Source organism: Benincasa hispida, chromosome 5 (assembly GCF_009727055.1).
Source record: "Benincasa hispida cultivar B227 chromosome 5, ASM972705v1, whole genome shotgun sequence".
Taxonomy (NCBI): Eukaryota; Viridiplantae; Streptophyta; class Magnoliopsida; order Cucurbitales; family Cucurbitaceae; genus Benincasa; species Benincasa hispida.
Window position 1 is genome coordinate 46,821,149 of NC_052353.1, and position 18,459 is coordinate 46,839,607.

At 30.8% G+C, this 18,459-nt stretch overlaps 1 protein-coding gene across 10 annotated transcripts; it reads left to right on the forward strand.

Annotated features, from left to right (window-relative positions):
- Positions 1-1,132: 1,132 nt before the first annotated feature.
- On the forward strand, positions 1,133-17,051 carry LOC120077790 (protein RRP6-like 3). Of its 10 annotated transcripts, none has more exons than XM_039031822.1 (19): positions 1,133-1,503; positions 1,902-2,143; positions 2,239-2,337; positions 2,561-2,644; positions 2,779-2,865; positions 3,131-3,248; positions 3,977-4,161; positions 4,258-4,302; positions 5,452-5,954; positions 6,043-6,541; positions 7,027-7,237; positions 7,376-7,661; positions 8,777-8,883; positions 8,976-9,026; positions 9,116-9,201; positions 11,250-11,303; positions 11,384-11,507; positions 16,548-16,634; positions 16,849-17,051. In XM_039031822.1, exons 1-13 carry the CDS (start codon positions 1,290-1,292, stop codon positions 8,844-8,846), a joined length of 2,643 nt encoding a protein of 880 aa, XP_038887750.1. In that variant the 5' UTR covers positions 1,133-1,289; the 3' UTR covers positions 8,847-8,883; positions 8,976-9,026; positions 9,116-9,201; positions 11,250-11,303; positions 11,384-11,507; positions 16,548-16,634; positions 16,849-17,051. The 10 variants fall into 10 exon arrangements, with proteins under 10 accessions (XP_038887750.1, XP_038887749.1, XP_038887748.1 ...); XM_039031821.1 differs by having other exon boundaries at positions 16,554-16,634; XM_039031820.1 differs by having other exon boundaries at positions 11,384-16,634.
- Positions 17,052-18,459: the final 1,408 nt, after the last annotated feature.

The following is an 18,459-nucleotide window of genomic DNA, read 5'->3' on the forward strand; positions in this document are numbered from 1 at the left end:
GTAACCATTTCATTTTTTGTTTTAAATTTTAAAAATTAAATCTATTTTCTCTTTATTTCTTATCATAATTTGCATCTTTCTTAAGTACCATGGTTAAATTCTTAGCCAAATTTTAAAAACAATAATAACTTTTTAAAAGCTACATTTTTTTAGTTTTTAAATTTTGGCCTAAATTTTTAAATCATTCATAAAAAATGATAACAAATGAAGAAATTTGGAGGTGAAAGTAGTGTTTATGAACTTAATTCTGACAAACAAAAATAAAAAAACAAAATAATTACGAAACCAACCCTAACAAACAAATTAAACCGAAAATTTATGATCTTAAATTTTGAATATAAATATTTTAATGAATTAAAAACCATCGTTTATCTCATTGTTTCTACGCTTGATTCATTCTTCGCGGTAAGGGCGTTCAAATAACCTGATATCCCGAACAATCCGGACTACCCAACCTAAATTATAAGGGTTGGGTTGGGTTAGTTTTGTTTATGGGTTTGGTTGGATTAAACTTTTCCTATTTTTGTTGGGTTGGGTTGGGTCCTTGACTAAAAAAATTGGGTTGACCCAGCCCACTCCGAATTATATATATGTAAATATAATATATTATATATATTTTTCTTTATTTAAAATTTGATTACTTTGTATTAATTACTTTGTAAATTTTAAATATATTTTTAAAAAAAATTGTTATGATATTTGTCTCTATTTGAAGTTTGCAATAAATATTTTAGGTATTTGATATTTAGCATTTGAATTTTATGAGATTTTAGTTATTAGTCATATATTGTATACAAATTTACATATTTTTAATTAAAAAGAAAAAAACAAGTTATAATCTGACAACCCAACCCAATTTTTAAGAATTGAGTTAGAACTTTATTTGAGTTCTTTGGTTGTCAACCTAACCAAATTGATTTTTTGGGTTGGTCCAAAAATACTTTCAACCCAACTCATATGTACACCTCTACCTTGAAATTGAGAACAATCTAGGAACAATGGGATTTAATACGACATATCGGTTCTACATCTTGAGGCCGTGCAAAGGAGTTCACAGGAACGACTTGTCGTCAAAATGCAGATAAGATAATACAAAGAAAATGAGAAATCATATCGCTGACGTGGGCAACACGCCGAAAAGGTCAGTAACTATTTCGATACGACACCGTTCCGGGACAGCGTAACATCTTGTTCCGGAGTCGAAACCGTCGCCGCCGCCGTATAGAGGAACTCCCTCCCTCCAAATCAAAGAAACACAGGCCAGACGAAAACGGAGGCCATTGATTCAAATGGAACTTCAACACAAGCTCAAAATCGCTCTAGTTGTAGCGTCTTTCGCAGCGCTTACGATCTTATTTACTGCCGGACGGCGCCGGAAGCGAAGGAGCGTTCGTACTTCGTGTTATTTACGAGATGATCAGAAGCCTCAGTACGCATTTAAATGTGTCTTGGCTGACAATTCTTATTCACAGTTCAAGCACTTGAAGCTCAATCCGAATAAAGGTCTAGATAGTCTGTTAGTTACTCTATTTCAAATTTGATATTGTGTTTAGCTTGCAGAGACTGTGCTGTTTTTAGTAGCAAATGGGCTATTTATTGAAGGAATGTTGTTTTTCATTTTTTGTTTGGGAAAAGATGGTTGAAGTTCTTTTTAAGCTGAATATTTTCCATGGAGCAACAGGATGTAGGGAAATGGAAATCTGAAAGATTCTGTATATATATATATATATATTATTAAATAGTTAGTGGATTCTGTAAGGATTGTTGGTTACAAGTCTTCATCAATGGCTATTGTTTGTCTTCTCGTCAATCTTCATGTACTACTTTTGTAAAAGATTTTGCAATGGGAGTTGTCATGTTGTTATAAGGAGGTTGACTGAGTGAAATGGGTTATTTTGCAGATCTTGATGTAAACTCGCATCCCTACGAGTCAGAAATACTATCATTGCTAGAAAATTCGAAGCCTGAATTCGATTTTATTAGTGAAAGAACAGATTTAACTTTGAGTGACACTTATGTTTGGGTTGAAACCGAGTCCCAATTGGAAGAACTCCTGGATGTGTTGAATAAAGAAACGGTGTTCGCTGTTGATACCGAGCAGCACAGTCTAAGATCCTTTCTGGGTTTCACTGCTTTAATACAGGTACTTTCACGCATAAATCGATGAGTCTTTCCATGCAACCCCCGTTTCTTTAATTGTTAAGGACATTGTTTGCCTTTTTATTTTGTTTGAAGCAGATTTCTACACCCAAGGAAGATTATTTGGTTGACACTATAGCTCTACACGATTCAATGAGTCTTCTACGTCCTATCTTTGCTAATAGTCGTATTTGCAAGGTATCAAAATATATGCTTGGGTGCTGGTTTAAGGGTTTGATTTCAGAAAAGCATGATATCTAAATTGAAAACAAGAAAGGTTTAAGAACACTATCGATTCGGTATCGATGAAAAAAGTGCAGCAATTACTCCTTCTGTGGAAATCTATTGATTCTCTTATTTGGATTAATATTTTATTTAGTATTAGCATACTTGGGTTAATGAAATCATTTTTTGTTTATAGGTGTTTCACGGTGCTGATAATGACATTCTATGGCTACAAAGGGACTTTCATATATATGTAGTCAATTTATTTGATACTGCAAAGGTGAACATATGCTGGTCAAAGGAAACAAATGTTACCTTTGTAGAAAGGGGGAAAAAGGAAACATGCACTTCTGATATGGAAAGAGTGGGGGTCATTTTTTGTTTTTTTCATCTTGTGCTTGTTGTTACATGTAGGCATGTGAAGTGTTATCAAAACCTCAGAAATCATTGGCCTATTTACTTGAAACTTATTGTGGTGTAGCTACGAACAAAATGTTGCAGGTTAGACATCTTGTCTTATAATTTACTGAATTGCCGATGTGGTATCAAAATCAACATCTTGACAATCTAATTTCAGATATAACTCAATCATTATTATCTAGTTACACTAGTGGTGGTAGAGCATGTTTTAATGATTAATATTTTAATTAAACCCATTCTACTTTTGGCGTCAACTTGAATAAGGTAAGAATTGATTCATATCCAATCTTGTTGTACATATAACATTTTCAGTCTCGCTTATTTGTGGTTACTCATTAATGGTCAGCGAGAAGATTGGAGACAACGACCCTTACCTGCAGATATGGTGCAATATGCTAGGACAGATGCCCACTATCTCCTATATATTGCAAACTGTTTACTCTCTGAGCTGAAACAGGTTAATGGTATGTCTTGGATCTTGCCTTTGTGTTTGGTGTCATTCATTTGCTGTATGACCTGTTTACATGTAACATGCAAATGTGGAGAAAAGGTGAATACTATTGATTTCAAAGAATAAGGAAGCAAATAGGATTGTACACGAGTAATGTGCAGAAAGATTTTATTTACTCAACCTTGTGCAATTTGCATAATAAACTCGATGATGAAATTATTACCCATGAATTTTGGTGAGAACTATATTTCTCTTTCATCTTGTAAAAGTGTGAAAAGTTTAATCCAAAAGTGGTTTTAGAAATTAATTCTACGGATTTGTTTTTATAGTCGTTAGATAGATTGTAGGATTAGGATAAAGTTTGTATAAATTATCAATTGGTATTAAAATTTTATTTACTATGTTCGTCTTTTCTTTATATTTTTTTTCCCCAATTATACACTTTCAATTAAGGAACGTTCTTCGATATTCAACATCTCTGTTGATATTTTCTTAATTTTGAGGGCCTGATATTTTGTTGACGTTGACTTTATGCTTATACTCCTACTATTCCATATGTCGTGTGATGACTTTGACATTGTCATCTTCAATTACTCCAAACATTCGGGGGAAAATGTTTACTTTCCATATGTAGGCTTACTTTTTTTGGCCAGAGCTGAAGTAGTTAACAATTTTAGTTGGTTAACTTCAAATTATACCTTCTTCCATATCATCAGATATCTAAATGCATTAATGTATCAGAAAACACTTCCACCGATGATAAATTCAATTTTCTTCTCGAGGCTAGTCGGCGATCAAACATGACTTGTTTGCAACTCTATTCAAAAGAGACTGAAGGTTCTCCTGGAGAGTCTGCTGCATCATCAATATCTTCCCGTCATTTAAACAGTCAAGGTGGTAGTATGTTAGTTTCCTGTAAAACTCAGGTAAGCCGTTTCCTTGACAACTTTGATGCTGTAACATTTGAAGCAGTATCACGATACAAATTTATGATATTTTATCACCAAACTTTGAACTTTCAGTTTCAGGATCATGTGAGGAGATTATGTGCTTGGCGAGACTTAATGGTTAGTAGTTTTATCGAAAAAGAATCAAGAAACATAATTATTCTTTAAAATTTTTATAATTATTTTGTGCGCCTCCTGATCCTTTGTCTTTTTGCTTCAAGTACCCAACTCCTGTATTTTCTTTTTATAAATAAATAAAAAGGCTTGTTTCCCTTTCAAAAAAAAATAATTATTATTATTTTGTTTTGAATTATTCCTAATTTGTTATCTTCGATTAAAAATTTTAAGTAACCTCTTTTGTACATGGTAATAGCTCATGCTTAATTTTTATAGGATGGAAGGTAGAGTTTGGTTCACTAAGTGCTTTAAACTACTACTAGGTGGCCATGGAATTTCATTCATTAATGTAAATATTTGATGGGAGGGCATTTTCATGTCATAGTTGTTATAGTTGTTATGATGGTGTGGTCCAAAATGTCTTCTTTTGGAATTTGGAGGACCATTGACTTTTCCACCAACGTCTAAAAGCAGTCTTACCCGCATCATCTAATGTGACAATATTGTAAACTGAACGTTCACTGTACCTGCTTCCACAGTAGTTGGTTGCTTAGGCGGAGAAGTAACCTTCCAGATGGTGAACCAGAAGATTGGATCTCTGTGATGGACTCCGTAAATCATTATACTTTAGTGAGGGTTTAAACTTACTTTTATGAAGGCCAGATAATTATGGAGTGACCTGGGCCCAATCATTATATAGTCATCTAACAAATAAAGCAAACAGTTTTACTAATTAGGTGACTAGAGTTACAAGGAGGAATAAATATCCTAAAAAGTAAAATTCTTTATTCGGTCTCTAGTTCTAAAAGGATTGAATACGGCAGACATGATTGAAAAGAGAAATAATTTCAATTGCCTCTCCAAGTTGGCTAAAAGTTAGACATCATGAAGGGCAGATATCCCTTGTCATTTCATCATGAAACCTGACACCCTACCGCCCATGCTACTAGTTCCTTTTGCTTAAAAGGACCATAATAGATAAATCAACTATAATTGTAGCTCTAAAAAGAAATTTCTTAGTGACGGTATGGGCGTATTTATGTTAGTAATCCTTAGTGTGCCTTTGCTAAGTATTCTTTCATTAGATTAATGACAAAACAAAAGTTTCATTATGGCTGCTTACTGGAAATTGAGATTGCCATTTCATTTCAGGCCCGAGTTCATGATGAGAACCTGAGATATGTCTTGTCAGATCAGGCCATTGTAGCGCTTGCTAATCAAGTGTCAAAAAATACGGGGGAATTATATGCAACTATAGCACAAGCTGATTTGAATGTAGATTTGAGTTCGAGTCTATATCTTCCATCTCCCTCCCCTGTTGTTTGCAGCCATTTGGATGATATCCACTGTCTCCTCCATGACAAGTCTGGCGACCTTGATGATATCTTTTTGGGGATTTTACAGAACTGCATAGGTTCTAATGGTAGCTGCCCCCTTTCTATATTTAATTATGCACTATTGGTTAAGTATAATCTAAAAATGATGACAATATCTAAACAAAGTGATAGAAAGAATGCAAAGCAAATATCTAAAAAAGCTTCTAGAGAGCTTTTTGTGCAGAAGTTTTCCTGCAAGTCTCCAGTTTATCATAATTGTAGGATTTATGCAAATGATGGACGCTTGCTTTGCTACTGTGATCGGCGAAAACTCGAATGGTTGGTTAGCATCTCTAGTTTCATTTATGTTAGATTGTAACCGTTAATGCACGTTTGACACCCACCAATTATCTTCAAATTTAAACAGGTACTTGCGCCGAGAGTTGGCAGAGCTTATTGCTGATGATCCTCCTGCCATAAAGCTTCTTTTTGAACCTAAAGGCCGTCCAGAAGATGAGGGCAATGACTTCTATATCCAGAGTAAAAAAAATATATGTGTTGGCTGTGGTGAAGGAAACCACTATTTACGCTATCGAATTATCCCCTCATGCTACAGAATACACTTTCCTGAGCATTTAAAAAGTCATCGTTCTCATGACATTGTGCTACTCTGTGTGGACTGCCATGAAGCTGCCCATGCTGCTGCTGAGAAGCACAAGAGAGAGCTTGCTGCAGAATTTGGAATTCCTCTTTTTGTTCGTAGAGTGGTTGATACTAAGGAAGCGTTTGATATGGCTGAGCCATCAGACTCGGGAACCGATGTTCAGGAGGAAGGTGTGTCACCTTTAGAATTGAGAACAGCTGCTATGGCCCTATTGAGGCATGGACCAAGAATGCCATCAAAGCGTCAAGAGGAACTCATGCTTGTACGGCCTATGGGATATATAATTTACAATCCGTTATATTCTTGAGATAGTTATTATATATATGTCTTTGTATGTGTGTGCATGTGATTTATAAATAACATTCAGTTCATTGTTTGTGATACTAATAGTCAGCATGGATCATCCGCAATCCTAGCCATTTAATAGATCTTTGGTTTCATTATATTAAATACTTAGTGCTTAATAGAGTTCCATCCTTGTAGAAATTTTTTATTTTAGATTTTCTCGATACTATAGATTTTTAATCATCAATTGTACCAATTAGCACGTTTTCATATTTTCCATCGGAATAAGACTGTGCAAAGGGTTCTGAATATCTATTATTCATTAGTATGCATTGGTACTGGCCATTTGAAGATAACTGTTTTTAGTTATGTAATCCTCATTATTCTGGTATCGTTAATTATCATCCCCTCTTGAATTCGTAATATATCTTTTCCTCACACCTATTTTTGTTGTGTTTTCAGATTGTCATGAGATACTATGGGCGGAGGGAGATATCTGAAGAAGATTTGGAAAAGGCTCTGCTCGTTGGCATGAGTCCTCATGAGAAAAGACGACTCCAGAAGAAAAAGGGTCTGGCTCTCAAACACTCTGCACAGAGTGTTTTTCCAGCTGCTGAGCATCAGAATGGTGGTTGTAACATTGACACGTCCACTGTGGTCAATTCATCAGTTGGTATGTGTGGAGTAGTTCACTTTTTGCTACCCGCATTTCACAAAAGATAAAATATCATTAATAGAGGGTGGAAAATAAGTATTTCAAGCAGTCATTCTTTCTGTTCTAATTCAAGGCGTGATGGTGATGCGTATGCAGATGTTAAGAATCACATGAACGCAGATAGTGGTAGCGTGTCTGAAACATGTCTGCCTGGGGGAGAGGTCAGCTTTTCTGATGATGGCTATGCTAAAACTGTTCAACCGAAATTCAATCCAAAATTATCACTCTTGGGACATGGACCACATGGTAAACTAGTTGTGGATCATCTACTGAGGGAATATGGCGAGGATGGTATCCGACAGTTTTGTCAAAGGTGGAGACAAGTGTTTGTTGCTGCTATTCAGCCTCGTTTCTTACCCGCTGGTTGGGATGTCAATCATAGGTACACTGAATTACTTGATTTAAACTCTAAACATCAAAATGGGAGCTCATATGGACCATCTCTTTTATGCTAAAGTTTCCTTATGTAAAACACGATTATGATTATCGTTTCCTAATACTACCATGTACATCAATATGTTATTTCAGTCCCTAAGTAAACTTAGGAGGTATTTGGAGTTGTGAAGTTGGAAGAGTTGTTTAGTCGTGGGCACACAGTATATGGAGTTACTAAGGCACAAAATTGAAGTTCTATAGTTGTAGACCCTCGAACTCCTTGTGCCAAACAAGAAGTGGAATTCACAACCCCACTCCCTTCAACTCCAACTCCTTGGCCCAAACACTCCCTTAAGCATTTTTCGGGTCTTTCACTCGACTTTATTGTTCTCACAATCACATTGTGACCTTCCTAATTTCTAATCAAGGTATCATTTTCATAGCATCACCATCACCATACTTTCTAGTTCTTGACAGTCACTTTATTTAATGAATGGTAAATATCATTCAGTTAAGAAAACTCTTGAAATACAGTAATTTAATATCGAGAGTGGTAAATGTAGTTAGAAATAAATCTTTTCTCATACACTGCTTATATTTTACAACGATGATGATAAAGATAAAAGAATATAAGTTAAGCTGCTGAGATTTAATAAAAAAGACGAGGTTATTTTTATCCTGTTGTTGTTGCTTTACCTTTGGGGAATCAAGTTCATATAGTAAGTTCTTTTACTTAAACCTTGTTTCTTGCTTGGTTTCTCTTGAAATCTTGTTTGTGATAGGTTTCAATTTCCATACACCTGCTTGCAGATCTATATTAATTATCATTTGAGCTATTTTGACCATGGAAATCAATTACTGTTACGACATGAATGCTTACAACTATGGATTTACTTAGTTGTCGATGCTTCAAATCATACTTTAAACTGTATCTTTAATAAATATTTATATAAATTTTATCGCACTGTTGACTAAGCATGTAAAGGTGGAGACAATTGTTGCGAATGATTTCTCCTCGTGCTTAATCTCTAAGTTGTGTTGTTATGTTCAGATTGTCATGACATGAGTGGAATGGTCGGATTTATGGACACTGAACAATTTTCAATTTGTTTTTCATTCCAGTGGTAAAAGGGACTTCGGCGAATTTAGTTTGTACAATCCTATAAAGAAAGCTTCCCTTGCTAATGAGTAGAACAATTTGAAGTACTGCAGCAGTGCCCATGTTGCAAGTAAAATCTCTCCATTTCAATGTTGTACGTTATATTTTATTATCTTTAAATTTCTCTGCGGTGATGAAGTTGATTTATTCAATTTTGTGCAGATCGTTTGTATTATAAGATTAAGATGGCGGCCTTGTCGTTGTCCCCATCTTGTGAGCCTTTCATCATCTCCCTTATAACTTATAGACCATGCTTGGCTTGGCATCTTTTTGACGAAGTATTCTTGCACTGTTTAATATAGGTTAAGGGATATAATTTGCAAGGGAAAGAAATTTCAGTAGAGCTTAGCTACCATTTAAATGGAATTCATGACTAAACTCACTTCAGGTAAACCATCAGCCTCCTGTTTCTCTAATCATAAAGTTAATATCACATGACTTTAGCTAAACATATAAATGTTGATTAATCTTTTAGGCCTGTTTGTTTCAAAGATATTGCCAGAAATTTTAGACAGACATTTAATATTTATTTTATAGGATTTTACTTTTTAAAATCAGGATATTATTATCCAAGAAACTTTTAAATCTATATGGCATGAAATTTTTAGTATTCTCCATACTTGTGGGATTTTTATACTTGGAGATGAATAAAGTCAGATTAATTAATATATTAATATCTATTCATTTTAATTAATTATTAAATATAAATATATTATCTAGATTTAATAAATTTCAACTAATACATTTATCAGTAATATTTTATGTTATCTTTAATTATATAATATAAATTTTAGGGTTGTTTTTAAATATAGAAAAATGAATCAAAATATTTACAAAACATAGCAAAATTTTAAACTATTAATGATATACGCTGATAGACACTAATAGACGCTGACCAATGACATTGTTTGACACTGATAGAGTGTCTATCAACGTCTATCATTCATAGTTTCGAAATTTTGTTATATTTTGTAAATATTTTCAGTAGTTTTACCATTTGAAATAATTTTCCTAAATTTTATTATTGATTATTAATATTCTAATTAATTAATATTTATTTAATTATTTTTATTAATTAAATAAAAGAATTTAAATAATATTTAATTAAAAATATTCATTTATTGATATTTTAAGTGATTAAGTAATTAATCAATACAACAAAGTAATTAAATTTAATTATGACTACATTACTTGTTTTCTTACCTTTGATTAAATAATTGTTTAGTTTTAATTTCTATATACAAAATTGGTAAATCAAACACATAGCATTAATTATCCTGCAAATCCAAACACAAAAATTAATTATCTCAGACATTTAACATCCATGTCCATAAAACAATATTTATTATCCAAATTACTCCTTAGTTAATTCTTAATTTAGTCGTTTAACCTTTTGAAAAAAATCAAAGTGTTAATGTCTAGATTTTCGAGTAAGACCTTCATAAATAAATAAGTTAAATTTATTAACCTAAAGCAATTGTATCATTAAATTATTGTTTTAAGTATTGGAATGGCATGCCTGTATTATGTTCAAATATCAATAAAATAATACTTCAATGAACATCAACCCTTTTTTTTTTTTTTTTCAAATTAATGGAAAAAAGACTAAATTTAGAATTCTATATACATTGGAGGTAAAACTGAACTCTAGAGGACTAAGATCAAATTGAGAATGATCTAAAAGCTTAAAACAACATGGTTTTTTTAACCCACGATTTTTATTTCTATTTAAAGGTTCAGATATCAACATCTTCTTAAAATCACTGGGGGCAAACAAGTGCAGAATGTTCTCTGCTATATTGGATAATACATGATACTAATATTTTTTTTATAAATTAGGATTCTTTCACTAACCATTTGGGTTTTAGAAATTGAGTTTATAAATATTACTCTCAAGTTTCACCTATAAGTTTTTATGTTTTTGTTATTGAAACCAAGTCAAGTTTTGAAAACTTCAAAATATTAGTTTTAGAAAATTTGTTACTTTTTTTTAGAATTTGATTAGGAGATCATTTGTTTTTCTAAAGAAATGTGAAACCGTAATTAAAAAATTGAGAGGAAAGAAATCATAAATCTCAAAACAAAAAATATCCCAACATCCCAACACCTCAGATATTTTCCTCCCAAGTTGAACAATTTTAACTTTTCCATAAATTTGACATGTATGCTTTGAAAAGTAAATTAGATGACAAAGAACTAGTTGGTAAATGTGTTGAATTTTAGAACAAAATACAAAATCTCTATCTAAGGTAGATATTATACCTAATTAGGCAACATTGTGTAACATCTAAATTAGTAGAAGTATCATTAGCTTGACATTAGGATGCTTTGTTGAGACAGTATTGTCTTAGCCATTGACAGAAAAGGACAGTCTAACAAATAACAAATAGTCTTTCATGGTGGAATTTTACTATAGTTTTCTATTAATAATGGCAGGGACCAGCAATTTAATTCAACTTTGTGTGGGAGAAACAGGCTAACAATCATCAGGTAAAGTATCTGGGCAATCATGAGCTGTAAGAGATTGAGATTTTAAATGTATAGCTAATTTAATCACATCCACTATCTAGAAACATGCATTCAGTGGATGGCTGGATATCTCACACTGTCCTACACATTATTTGTCTCTCTCTCTTCTCCATAGTTTGATGGTCAGCTTCAAGCTAATTAAACAAACACGTTAAAATATTACAGGTAAACATTACATTTATTTTATTTTTATTTTATTTTATTTTTATTCTCTTGGCTTATATCATTAAGGGCAAATTGTAAAGACCGTAGTTGCAATAATACCCTTAAACTTTTAATTTCTAAAATTGAATCCTCAAACATATACAAATGTAAAAATTAGATCTTCAAACTTACCTTGTATAAATTTGAGGGTTCAATTTTTATCATTTGTAGGTTTAATTTTTATGATTATCATAAGCTTGAGGGTCACATTTTTATTAAAAATTTGAGAGTATAATTGCAACTACCACCATACTTCAGGGGTGGTTTTTGCAATTTGCCCTATCATTAATCTAGATTCTGGTTAGTTTTGATTTAAATATGGTGCAAGTTTTCTTGTCCATAACTTTGAAGTTGGGTCATTTAGAGCCTCGTTTGATAATCATTATATTTTTTGATCTTCTATTTGTAAAATTAAGCTTATATAAACACTATTTCCCTACTTTTTCTGTTTTCTTGCTTTATTTTTCCTACTTTTTAAAACCATTTAAAAAAACCTAAGTCAATTTAAAAAAAAAAAAAAAAAAACTATAAAACAAGTAATCTTTAAAAACTTGATTTTATTTTTAAAATTTGGTTTAGAATGCAAATATGTTTTTAAGGAATAGGAAAATGCTATCCAAAAATTGTAAAGAAACAAGCATAATTTTTAAAAATAGAAAATAATAAACAAACAAAACTTAAATTTTTTCCTATATTTTAAAAGTCAATGGACTAAATTGCAATTATTGGAGTAGAGTTGACCTCTTAAAAAATCAAAGATCAAAAGAACACATCTAGGGATGAATTTGAGCCTTTGAGGTAAGGATTTTGGGTCCATGAATTTGGTTTCTTATGGTCAAGTTTGCAAAACTCATAAAATATTCAAAGGCCAAAAAAATATTAAAACACTCAATATGTTTCCTTACATTTATAAACATTTCCCAATTTAAATTTATCTATGAATATATATATTGAAGAAGCGTATAGGTATCATGTTAGGTAAGCCACCCACTCCCACTCCCACATGAAGCCTTCTGACATATTATTCCAAAGTCTTAGGATTTAAAAGACGTAAAAAAACATATGATTATAGAGAGAGTGTGAGATGGAAAGGCAGCTGAGAAGCTGAGGGGTTAGAAATTATAAGGAACAATGAAGCCACATGGTTGTCGGCAGGATATGTAGATGGAAAATGGCCTTTGCCTTAGCCTGTCTTTGGGGCCTACGCTCGTGGGTTGTGACCCTCTTTCTTCCATACATGGCCTCAAAGCCATTATCATTTTTATTGTCTATTGGCCTTCCATAAACCTATTCTACACCAAGCCCTTATGTTACAAATCATTTTCTAATGAAGTTTCTAAGCACTGCAAGAAACATTCTAAACTGTTTTAAGTTGCCCCATCTTCAAGATTTTGGTATTCTACATGAAATGAGGTTATGGAAACACTCCAATTCTAGGGGGGGGGGAACAATCAGTTGTGTTTGTGTTTTATGTTCTTGGTGTTTTCAAATGTGTGTTTAGTAGTAGATGTTAGAAATTGAAACTTAATTTAAAATATTATTCAAGATGAGTTTTTGAGGATATATTTATAAATCATATAAGACTATGTTTGATTTAACTTTTTAAATGTTTATCCTTGAAAATAAGTCATTTTGGAAAAAATTGAATTGTTTGACAACGGCTTAAAATAGCTTTTGAAATACTTTCAAAATGTGTTTTAAACAGTTTTTATCAAAAGAGTTTAAATGACTGTTTACGTAAAAATGATTTTTCTAAAAAACAATTTTTTTTCTCTAATCATTCCAAATAGATCATAAATATTCGTAGGAACATGTTATAAATATCGTATGAGAGTTGTTTTCCTTAGAATATTATATAATTTATAATGTATTATGTTATACATATTTTAATTTTAAAAAATAAAATGGGTTTATAACATAGATTGATATAGTTGTCAAAGCTTTTACTTTTTTTTTTTTTTTTAACTTTTTAATGTAATTCTATATTTAAAAAAAAAAAATAGATCCAAAATTTGGATACATTAAAAATAGGGTAATTATTTTAAATGTTGAAATTGTTGAAAATATTTTCAGACATTGATTGACACTGATAGACATCTATCAGTGTTTATCATTGACAGACAGTGACATTTTGTTATATTTGTAAATAAGTTGGCTCATTATCCCGTATTTGAAAATAACCTTTAAAAACATTTAAAAAAATGTTATTTTTAAATAGTTCACTGTTTAGATCACCTCATCCAAAAACAAATTGAAAAGTACTTTTTCCCTTTTAAGAACTAAATAGGCTAATTTTTTTATTAATTAAAAAAAACCCTCTAAACTTCATATTTTGTGTAAAAAATATCCTTGAACTTTCAAAAATTTTAAAAATACCCTTAAACTTTCAAAAGTTTTAAAAATACTCTTTTTACTTTCAAAAAGAGTTTAAAAAATATCATTGTCGTTAGTTTTGGATGAAAACCATTAAAGTTTTGTTTTAAGAATATCCATGAACTTTCAAAAGTTTCAAAAATATCCTTAACTTAGAAAAAGTTAAAAAAATACCTTCATTGTTAGTATATAAACAGAAACCGTTATTCCGTTGTTGCAAAAATAACTTTAAATTTTTCTTAAAAAAGTTTATAAACGCTCCTATCGTTAATATGGTGATCAAATTTTTTGAAGTTTTCTTAAATTCGAAAAAAAATCAATTTTAAAACAAATTAGATATCCTTGTTTTTCTCATATAGACATTCTCATTTTTCTCTTAATTTTTTAATTCTTAGCTTACACCAATTTTCTCAACAACCAAAATAAAAACTAAAATTTTAAACCATTAATAAAAATAGGCAACAAAAGAAGAAATTTGGAGGTGGAAGTAGTGTCTATAGGTTTAAGTTTTAAACATAAAAAACTAAAAACCAAATGGTTAACAAACGGCTGTAGTAAATATCTAAAAGTAGATATAATATAAAATTATTTGAAACTTAATTTTTAAAACTTATTTTCATATAATATAGACAACAAGAAATAAAAATGTTACTAAACAAGTCCTCAAAATTATATGGGTACAATTAGTATATAATTTTCAAATTTGGTGGATAAAGCATACATATTTAGCTTAATTGGTTAAGAGTAAAACATTATATATTGGTCTTAGAAACTTGCTTTTTTTTGGGATTCACAGACCACATTGGTGAAGTCGAGATGAAAAAGAAAAAGAAAAAGAAAAAGTTTGTGAAGTAAAAAACTTTTCCAATCATGAAGCAAATGGGTCCCAATTTCTCTGGTTCAATAAATGTATTATAGTGTTTTAAGAAGCATGCATACCCTACACAAGGACAGTTAATTAACTTGTGTGGATTGACAAAAACTAGTGGGTATGATTGAAAGTTAATCATCTAATAATCCCACAAGGATGAGATATTTGCTTGGTAAAGCAACTAAGAAACAATGGTGGAAGAATCCATCATTCTTCTTAATCCTTGTTAGTTATCATTTTGTAAACAACTTGGCTGCTTCATCCTAATTGTTGGATTACGCTGTCTCTAACTTTTTAACATAAAATAAAAGTCAAATCTTATGTCAAACAGTAAAAGAGATGATAAACGAAAATGAGTAAGAAACTTTGAAATCATTGTGAAGAGTTGAATCGCATCAACCAAGTTTACCTTTTATCTAAACATCGTATTCTATGTTGGACTAGAAACACGGTCCCAATTACTTTTGAAGTGAAGGAAGGATTGTTTCCATCCCTGTTTGATCTTTCACTTTGATCATCCTCTTAAATTTGTTAAATTGTAACAATTGTACTCTTAAATATTGCAAAATGCACACAGCACATTTGAACTAGAAGTCCTAGCTGATCTAATAATAACAATAATTTTCACTTAAAAAAACAAGGTGAATATATTCTCCCAAAATTAATAGAAGGAAGACTAGGGCGTTTGGCCCATTGAGTGAAGTCAATAAGTCGGGAGTTAATATATTAGAGTTAGTAAGTTTGTGTTTGGAGTGTACAAAATTGTAAGATTGAGTTCCTTGATAATTGTGAAAAGTATATTAAAAAAGTAAGATGAGTTACTTGGTAAATGTGGAAAATAGAAATAGAGGGGAAGATAGAGTTCCTTGGTAAACGTGAAAAGTATAAAAAAAAAATGGGAAGATGAAGTAAAGATGTGTAAGTTCAATAGTGTTTACGATCAAAGTTGGGTTGTTTGTACCAACTTAATAAGTTAGTGAGCTATACGACCCCTAATAGTTTATTGGTAATTATTATTATTATTATTATTATTATTATTATTATTTGGGAGAAGTTAACCCTAATCAAACAAATGAGACTTATTTATCAAAACAGCTAAAATAAAATAAATCTAAAATTACGTAACCAAAATTGTACTTGAAAAAAAGTATTTCAATCTATTTAATTTTGCCATTTTCAATTTTTAGTATAACAAAAAAACTGGGTTAATTAACTTGTAACAATTCCTTAATGAGGAGCTTTGATTGTCACAATCCTTTAAGATATGATTCTACCATTTGCCATATTTAAGACAAACAATAAAATCTGGTAAGCTTAAAAAGTTAGAAAATGATGAAAATGAATATAATTCAAAAGAGGTAAAACTTATACTACCATGCGATTAGAAGTTTGACTCTACTAACGAGAGATCTCGTGTGATTGTGACAACCTAACCATATCAAGGATGGCTTTTGTAACTTTCCCAAAGAAAACTAAAACATGTCTGGTTAGATTTGAAAGATAGAATTCGAAAAAACCAAACAATACAAAAACAAGTTAGAAATTGGTAAACAACATGCAAAAATGAATGATGTATATCCTTGAACAGTATACTTTGTTGTATTAGTAATTATCAGTTGTCTTTTCAAGGTAAAAACTTAGAAACACAGTATCTCTCTGCAGTGTGAAATCCAATCTCTGTTTGTTCTTGAAAAGTTACTCAAGAATCTTCTCTCTGTTGTTATTTACACTTATTACAAACTGACAATATCTCTAAGATCCAGGCCAGGAGTAATAAGAAGAAGAAAAAAGGTGGATTTGAGTTGGTAGCTGGTGGGCAAAAGGCAGAGCCACAAAGGGATTAGGTGGGTTTTTTTTTTTTTTTTTTTTTTTGTGCAGAGAAGGCGTAAGCAATGAGAGTGGGTGCTGGAAAATGGCAGCCTTGGGTTGCTGTTCGAGTTTTCAAAAGTGCAATCTAAACTGCCATTGCAAGATAGGCATCTTTCTTTTCTTTCTTTCTGCTATGGCTACATTCCAAGCAAGCAATGCTCCTCCTAAACTTGCTAATCAATTTTGCAGGATTCTTAATTCCTTCCCCTCTCTCCTTTTCTTCAAATTATGGAAATTGCATGTTTAGGGATGCCACGAATCCCATGGCGTAACGTGTTAGAGTCTTATTAAACACAATCTTTTAAGTCCAGGTAACCTAATTATATGGGGGTATATATGAAACGGTATGATCCATTTCATATATAAATCTACATATTTGTTATAATGGACCATATTGATTTACCTTTTACTTTTAGTATGGTAAGATTGTTTATTAATGGTCTGAGAAATTTATAATTAGTAATAAATTTAGATTGTCGTATTTGCAAGTTCGACACACACAAAGGGGGAAAAAATCATTTATACCTCTAAACTTTGAGGTTGTATGAATGGATTATTAAAGTTGTAAGTGTATAACTTTTTTAGATTTATTTGAAAAATATCGTGTGAAACTTCTAATTGTTTCAAATAAACTTTTAAATTGTCTTAAGTGAATCATTTTAGACCATTTATTAAGTTTAAATTAGAAAATCGTTAAATGCATTAATTCTTATATGTGTAGGCTTTTTCAAATGTTGGATCAATAGAATGGATTATTAAAGTTGGTGCATGGATGAATACCATCCTAATTAAGAGTCCAAATTTATTCGCTTATGAAAACTTAAGAGTTTAATTGAAAAGATTATAAGTTTTACATGATGTTTATCAAAACAATACGTTAATGAATTATATAAAATGCTATTTAAATTTTATAATTTAAATTAATATAATTATTAGCTCAAAATTTTAATTGATACAATTTTCAAAATTTAGGTATATAGATTGATATTTACTCGGGAAAAAGCTAATTTGTAAATATGTTAATTTTGACAATTTTTGTCATATTTTTATTTATATATTTTTGCTTATTTGTCTTAATCCTCGTATATGGCGTACATCACCAACAAATGTGGGGTTAGATATCTTGATGACTATTTATTAACTTTTCAAACCTTTTATATTTGTATTTTTCATGTGTTAGATCTGCAATTATTTTGGGTAATTATGATAAGTAATTATCTTCATCAGTCTTTTGAGATGTGCTTTGAGCTCACTTAAAGACTCGTTTTGATTGACTTGAGAAAAAAATATTTTTCAAAACACTCATTTTTATTTAAACACTTTATATAAGAATGGATTAAAATATACTTGAAAATTTATTTTGGGTGATTGTCAAGTATTCAAATTTTATCCAAAATGACTTATGTTTTAAAATTAAATACTTGAAAATGTATTTTAAAGGCACCTTAAATTTTTGTTTCCATGCTTTGAAATTGACTTTGGAAGACATTCTAGGAGAGAATTTCAAATACTACGGTATTATAGATGCTATTTCCTAATTAGTTATCACGTCAACATTTTTTCAAAGTTTAGGTGTTAGATCGACATCCTTTTAAAATTGTGACTATTTCTATTACCTTTAAAGAAATATTTATAAAGATAAAATTATAATACTAGAAAATTTCCCAACTCTCTAATGGTATTTGTCCATTCTTTTCTTTTTCTTGATAAGGTTTCATATTTGCCTTATTTTTTAAAACTTAATTATAAATATGTATTTTTCTCAAAATAATTATAAATATACAAACTATTAATTTATTA